The sequence below is a fragment of the Zonotrichia albicollis genome, chromosome 2 (assembly GCF_047830755.1).
Source record: "Zonotrichia albicollis isolate bZonAlb1 chromosome 2, bZonAlb1.hap1, whole genome shotgun sequence".
Taxonomy (NCBI): Eukaryota; Metazoa; Chordata; class Aves; order Passeriformes; family Passerellidae; genus Zonotrichia; species Zonotrichia albicollis.
Genome location: NC_133820.1, coordinates 99,408,474 through 99,415,775, shown reverse-complemented (window position 1 = coordinate 99,415,775; position 7,302 = coordinate 99,408,474). Strand labels below are relative to the sequence as shown.

General features: G+C 51.5%; 1 protein-coding gene across 3 annotated transcripts in view; it reads left to right on the top strand.

Annotated features, from left to right (window-relative positions):
- The first annotated feature begins 2,953 nt into the window (after positions 1-2,953).
- The window catches only part of LONRF2 (LON peptidase N-terminal domain and ring finger 2), a 34,462-nt gene continuing 30,113 nt past the window's right edge, over positions 2,954-7,302 (top strand). Inside the window, exon 1 of one of the 3 annotated variants that reach the window (XR_012579117.1) lies at positions 2,954-4,195. Coding sequence is in view for 2 of the 3 variants with exons in the window: in XM_074535790.1 (XP_074391891.1) it covers positions 3,430-4,195 (766 nt within the window). In the remaining variant the exon portion in view is untranslated. Of the gene's footprint in view, positions 4,196-5,305; positions 6,699-7,302 lie in introns of those variants that run through there. The other 2 variants (XM_074535790.1, XM_074535791.1) reach the window with 2 other exon arrangements.

Sequence of the window (7,302 nt, the reverse complement as noted above, 5' to 3'; positions counted from 1 at the left end):
AGGAAGTTTATAATTCTGATACTGCAGCAAAGTAGGACTAATACAAATTAAAAGGCGCAAGGGGACTGCACAGTGACCAGGGAGAACATTACACTTTGGATGCTCATTAATTATCTTCTTTCCTATGACTAAACAAAGACAGGCATGCATCCTGTAGAGAAAATAGTATGTAATTAATTAAAATCATATCAGGTTAATGCATGAAGGAGATATTAAATAAGCCTACACAGATTTAATTATACTGTACCCTAATTTTCATGTCTTTGACTTTACAACTTCTGTAATGCTTTAGCATGGCAACTGTATGTGTGTCTGTGCATTGATAATATCCTAATTAACTTATTCTGAAACAATAAAAGACAGATTTCCTCCAAAAAAACTCATCAAAACAAACTGGAGTTTAATACTTCAAACTACCTTGGAACAGAAAAGTGTTAGAGGAATTAAAAATGCCCTCCAAATATGTAAATGCTGTCACTTCAAAGTTACTTCATCTTCTCATTTCCCCTTCAAGCTCCAAGTAAATTCTACCCCGGGGAAAACCCTGAAGAAGCTGGGCCTCAGGAAGAAGTTGAAAATTAGGCTACAAACTTAAAGGAAACCTCGTGACAACTTTGAAGTGTGTAACCGTGACTCATTGGAGTAAGTACCTGTAATTCCCTCCATGGGAAGTGGATGGACTTCTTTCTACATGTTGCTTGAGAGTGCATGATGAGGCCAGTCCTAAGGGGAAGCACATTATTGACAGGAAAATAATATTGCTAAAGGAGAGAGCCTCTAACAGCCTTCCATGGACTAGCCAAGTTTGTGTGATGGGGCTTTTTAAAAAATGATGAAGCCAGGAGCAGTTTTGCCTGCTAGTGAGTTAGTGAGTACAAGAGATGGTCCTTTATTTCCTGTGGTAGGCAACATTTCAATCCTATGAGTAGCTACAGCTTTTCTTCAAATAAAAATTATAAATCAAGTTGGTGTCTCTGTCAGCTTTCAGTTCCTTTAGGAAAATCCATTCTGTTTTGTGGCTGTTGCAATCAGTTGCTTGTAGTTTATCCAGCAAGAAGCCATGAACCTCATGACCATGTCATGGGGCACCTGTTCCACTGGTCTTTCTTGGCTGGAGTCCCCATGTCACGTTTGCTGTGGTAGGCATACTACTGATAATTTCAGTAAGAAGCACGAGCTTCTTAAGTGTACATTTTTAGTAATTTTATTTTTATTTATTTCCCCCTGGTTCTTGCTGTTTCTCCATCTATCATTCTTTCCTGATAATTATTAATACTTTGAGGTGGCTTAAGTAGTGAGTCCACATTTTCATCATCCCTCCAAGTTCTGCAGTTCAGTGAATTTTTATCAATTTTGCAAAAGGCAGCTGCATTAAAGTGGCTTTGTTGCTCAGATAAGAAGAAAGCAAATACAACTGCAGCCAGATGTACAAATTAACCATGATCTGGAGCAAGAAGGCCTGTGAAAGAACACAGCCCCCAAAATAGACATCAGGGAGAAGAGTGACGCAGGTGTGCTCAGACACAAGGTGGCAAGCAGTTCTGCTCCTGGGAAGCAGGGAAAAGCTGTGCCAGTTTGAACAGCAGTGAGGTAATTTTGTTCCTTTGCAAATAAATGTCTTGGAAAAAAGCAGAGGCTGCATGCCAAGAGGTGATTGATCACACTGCTAAATAAAGTAGTAGCCTCACTTCATGGGAGGTTCTTCTAGAAGCACGTGCTAAGCATTGATGAGGAAAAGGCTGGAGCCATCTCAGCATGCCAGCCTGGCATGACACCTGCATAGCAGCAAATGGGGACCATGTCCAGCACCAGCCCCTGAGCCTCCCAAATCGCTGCCCATCAGAAGGGACAGATGGAGCTGAGGGGCCATCACACAGCAGTCCAATGACATGTGGGGAAAAGTGGTGTGACAGGATGGACTTGCCTGCTGTCTCCTTCTTCAGGAAAGCAACGAGGGCTGCTGGGGAGTTCCCAGCCAAAGAGCCTGATCACCAGATGAGTGGGATGGGGGCAGCCAGTGGGATCTTGGCAGTCCCTGGGTATCCTTTATCTGTCATGGAATGGCTCTGAGGATGTGAGGAACAAAGGTCCTGTTCCTTACTGTTAGCTGGGATCCTTTGGTCATGCTTACTCCACTGTGAATACTGATGCTTAAGCCAGACTGTGGAGTATGACATCAACCACATACATCTAAAGAAGGTTAATACCTTACTGTTTAGAAAATCCGTACTCTTTCATAGTATAAAGACTATTTGGTACAACAGTTAATGAATGAGATTTTCCTGATTAGCTGGGGGCCGGAGGCCTAACAAGAGAGGCAAAGCTAAAAATACCCTCTGCTGTCCAGCTGCTGCCCAAAAAGCAGCTGGAATGTGGGTCTCTCCCTACTGGATTGACAGACTTTCCGCTTCTCAGAGCAGTTTGTTTACAGCTGTGTCTAAAATAAACGTTGCCGAACTTATTTTTTTTCCCCCGCTCCTGTAATTCCTGTGGAGCAAGTTGGATTTCTCTGACTCACGCATGATTAACTAACTTCCAGCTGCATTATCTTTATTGTTGCTGCCGATGCACAAGCCAGCGCTCAGCACGACTCGTGGATCCCAAGCTGTGCTGGCGAGGCTGCCACTTACAGAAAAGGATTTTTTTCCTAACAGTTGTGGTGTTTGGGAAATGTTATTACTTTTTTATTTGTGTATTTATTTATTTAAGAGACAGCAAGTACCTGCTTTCTCGGGGACCAGAGAAATTAAAATAAACAACCGATAACGCTCCCCGACCCACGCGGTGCGGTGCTGCCGGCGGAGAGGCCGCGTCCGGCGGCGGGGGGCACCGAGGGGTCCCGGGGCACGGCGGGACGGGAGGCGATGGGACAGGAGGGCCCGGCAGCCCGGCGAAGAAGCGGTTAACGCCGGGCACCAGGAAAGGGGAAGGAAGCGGCTGAGCTCGGCAGGAGCCGCTCGGCGGAAGCCCCCCCGGCCCCGCTCCCGCTGCTGAGGCCGCCGCCGCCAGACCGGGCGCACGTGCGGGCGCGGCGGCGCAGGGGCACGTGCGGGGCGGGCACGTGCGGCACCGGCACCTGGCAGCGGCCGGCCGGGCACCGAGGGAGGGGCCGAGGGAGGGAAGGGAGCTCCCGCCGCGCCACCGCTGCCCCGGGGAGGGCGGGCGGTCTGCCGGCCTCGGGTGCTTTTACCCAACCACTCGCCCCTTACATAAGCCGGGAGCCGGTCCGCCCCCCCCCCCCCCCATCCCCGCCGCCGTTCCCCCTTCCCCCTCCCGGGAGCCGCCCCCCTGCTGCAGCGATGTGACACGCCCCCTCTCCATCCCTCCCTCCCTTCCGTCGCCGTCCCCTCCCAGGAAGAAGCCGGAGTCGGCAGCGCCGCGGGCCCAGCATGGAGTAGGGCGGCCCGGGGCCGGCGGCGCCGCGCGGGCATGGAGCTGGGCCCGGGGCCCTGCGCGCTGCCGCCCGCCGCCGGGGCCGGGGCCGGGGCGAGGGCGGCGGCGGCGGGGGGACCCTGCGCCGAGATGCTGCAGGTGGCGGAGGAGGCCTTCCGCGGCGGCAACTTCGAGCTGGCGGCCGAGATCTACGGCTCCGAGCTGGCGGGGCTGCCGCAGCCCGAGCGGGGCCTGTGCCTCCGCCGCGCCGACGCGCTGGCCAGGGCCGGCCGCATGGCCGAGGCGCTGGACGCCTACGGCGCGGCGGCGCGGCTGGCGCGGCTGCGGCCCGAGGAGCTGCGGGAGCTGGCGGAGAGCGTCGCCCTCAGCATCCGCGACAAGGAGCTGCGCCTCCCGCCCTGGGGGAGCGGCGCGGCCGGCGGTGGCGGGGCGGAGGGTGAGAGTCTCGGCGACCCGGCGTGCTGCCGCCCGCCCGAGCTGTTCGCCTGCCCGCTGTGCCGGCGGCTGCTGTGCGAGCCGGTGACCCTGCACTGCGGGCACACCCACTGCCGCCGCTGCGCCGAGCCCGGCGACTGCGGCCGCTGCCACCGCCCGCGCCGCCCCGCCGAGCCGACCCCTGCCGCCGCCGCGCTGCCGCCGGCCGCCGGCCGCCCGCGGGTCAACGTGGTGCTGGGCAACCTGCTGCACAAGTGGTTCGGCGCCGAGAGCCGAGCGCGGCGGCTCCGCGCCGAGGGCGACGCGCTGCGGGAGCGCCAGGAGCTACCGGCCGCCCTGGAGAAGTACAACCAGGCCCTGGAGATGGGTGAGTGGCGCCGGCGGGAGGAGGAGGGGGCGCGGCGGGGGCAGCGCTGGCCGCCGGCACCGGGCTGGCCCCCGCAGCCGGGCGGGGAGGGGGCTTGCGGTGAACGGTGGGAGAGGGAGCCTGCCGGAGGCTACGAGCGGGAACCCTGCCAGCGGGTCTCCTCACGCCCGCCCCCCGCTCCAGTGAATGGCTATTTTTGTTCCACTGGTATTTTTGTCCTTGCTCTGAAGGTGCTTGGCGTTTAGCTGTTCGCTGCCGATGACTCATTATGCAGTATTTCTAGAAAACCCGCTTTCCTATTTATGGGGAAGCCATCATTCAGCGTAGGATACGCAGTAGTGGTCGTCTTGAGCCGCGCCGCGGCTTCCTGGAAGAAATGAGTGTGTGGATCAGATTCATTCAGCTACGTGCAGCTGCACCTTCAGCAAGAGAAAAGCTTTGAAAACACCTGATGGGATATCAGTAGGTGTAAAGGCTCAGAAAATTTCCTTTATCTTGCACTGTGCAAAATACTCAAGGTTATCTACGTTTAGCCTTGGAGAGATGGCCCACTCGTGTTTTGAGCGTAGCTCTTTGTTGACACGCAGGATTTCTGTGTGCATGGTGCTCTCTGAAAAGCTTGGCTTTAAATAATAATGCCTGCGTTCCTCCTCTGCCAAACCGATGGCAGCCGTAGTTTGTCAAGACTAGCTTGTTTTCAGGTTCTGCGCCGAGTAGTAGGTGGATGCTGCTCGCTCGGTTGTAGCCCTGTAGTAGTGGATGTGTGCGTGCGCCCGGCTGTTTGCCCTGCGAGCGGCGGGGGTGGCACAGCGCCGGGGATGGCGGGGAGAGATCCCCCGGGATCTGCCGCTCCTCCGCTCTCGGCGAGATGGATGTCCGGTTTAATCGAGGAGGAAGGGGGGAGAATGCCTCCGTCGTTTTGACACTGACGGAATCCTGCGGGTAAATGTCTTTGAAAGACAAGCGTAGGGAAAATTGTGCCGCTCCTCTGTCAATGAGCTCCTTCCCTGCATTGAGTAAAATCGTGTTCCTTGATCGTGGCTCTTACATGCAGGGATAAATGTCTCTGATTTTTTTTTTTTTAATTTCTTTTGCTGTGGAGTGAAGCAATTTCACCGTTATTCCAGTCCTTGGCTCACTTTCAGGTTTTTGCCACGGCTTAATGATAGGCATTGGAGATAGAAGAGTTTGGGATGGGATAGCATAACATACAGCTGGTACTGGCCATGGAAACCATTACTTCTGCTGTTTCTTCCACTTTCCCAGCTAGATGTGACAAGTTTTCAGTCCTATCTGAAAACTATCCTATAAAACTATTTATCTATCCCTACAAAACTATTATGTGGTTTAGCTGAAGTAATCCCTATTAAAGTAGGGCAGGATGGAGCCCAAGAAGGAAGGTGAAGCAGAGGGAGAGGAGAGGCTTAATGTAGGTCACTGGTGGATACGGTGAGTTTTCAATAAGGAAGCATCCTCATATTTTGGTTTCAGGGTCCTACTGCTGGGGAAAATAGCATCTCATCAATGGAATTAATGTTTGAAGAGTTTTTTAGAGAACTATTTCTCACTATTCTCTCTGCTTCTTGCTGTGTCTGCATGGGGGTGAAAGGAGAGAGGAGACTGTAATGTGCTGTGGTGTTCTCACACAGCGTGTCTTTCTCCTTCCTCTCCCTGGAGTACAATCTCCAGCCATGGCTGTTGTGCATCAGGATCTCAAGATAACTCCTTTGCAGTGCCCTTATTTCTGTCTTCAGTGATTTCCCAAGCAGCTGAAGAATCCATTCAGAAAGTTCTCACTCTGTCAGTGAACTTGAATTTTTTTTTAATAAAATTGTAATTGAAATTAATAACAGGTATCTTGCTAGCTTTTGAAATCCAAATGCCACAGGCTTACATGTTGCAACTTCCCTGTAGTGGATCCAAATTCCTGCTGATGAAGAGCAGCCCATGCCCCCAGCCCACCAACTTTTTTGGTGTTTTGTGTGTGCTGGTGTTGTTCCTCACAAATTGAACTGCTGTGTATGAACCTCTTGTTCTTAAATTCTTGCCACATGTTCACTGCTTTTCCGTATGCTGGAGTTCCCTTCTTGTTTTCCAGCCAAGTATCATGGTCAATAAGGAAAAACCCCACAGCTCTTTTCCAACTGTTCAGTGTTGAAATGTTAGCATATGAGTGACTTAAAAGCACAGGACAGCCCTAGGAGTCACACCAGGTGCCTGAGAGCGTTGTCCAAAAGCTTCCTGAACTGTCAAGCTTGTGGCTATGACCATTTCCTTGAGGAGCCTGTTCCAGTGCCCAGCCACCCTCTGGGTGAAAAATCTTTTACTAAAATCCAACCTAAACCTCCCCAGACTCAGCTTCATGCTGTTTCCTCAGGTCCTGTCCCTGGTCACCCGAGAAAAGAGATAAGTGCATGGGCCTCCACTTCCCCTTGTGAGGAAGCTGTAAATAGTGATGAGGTGTCCTCTCGGTTTCCTCTACTCCCAGCTGAACACACTTCTGGTGTGTGAGAAGATAAGTGCTTTTTACAACCTCCAAATGCTTGTGTATTGCACAAACATGTCAAGGGCCTGGCTATTTGAATTTTTTTTTAGTGACTGAAGGCTCATGAGCACATTGATTATACAATTGTGATATGAAGTTAGGTAAAATTCCAGGTTTCTTGGCCATACACATACTTCAGTGGGATTTTTTTACTGGTGTTTTTTGTGGAATACTTTCCTACTCCGTTTGTTACAACTAGCTTTGTGTGATGATGCAATATTAAAGCAAGTTTTCCTGTCATTTTGCTCGTTCTGATTGTGACCTTCTCCTGATTGACACTTTAGTTCTTGAGGTTCTTCAATTCTTGAATTACATTTCTGGTGCAATCTGGGATGTCTGGGAAGAGGTCTACATGCCTTCAAGTTGTCAGCTCTTTCCAGTTGAACTAGTTAGTCTTACAAACTCATACTGTTAGTGAGTATGTTCATCTTTTATCCTTAACTATCACATTTACAACAGCAGTGCTGCTCCCATGTTCACTCCTGTAGTCTGCTATGGATTCAGGTGTGGTTAAGTGGGGTTTTTTGTTCTTAAGAAAATCAGCTTTGCTATTTGATCCTTC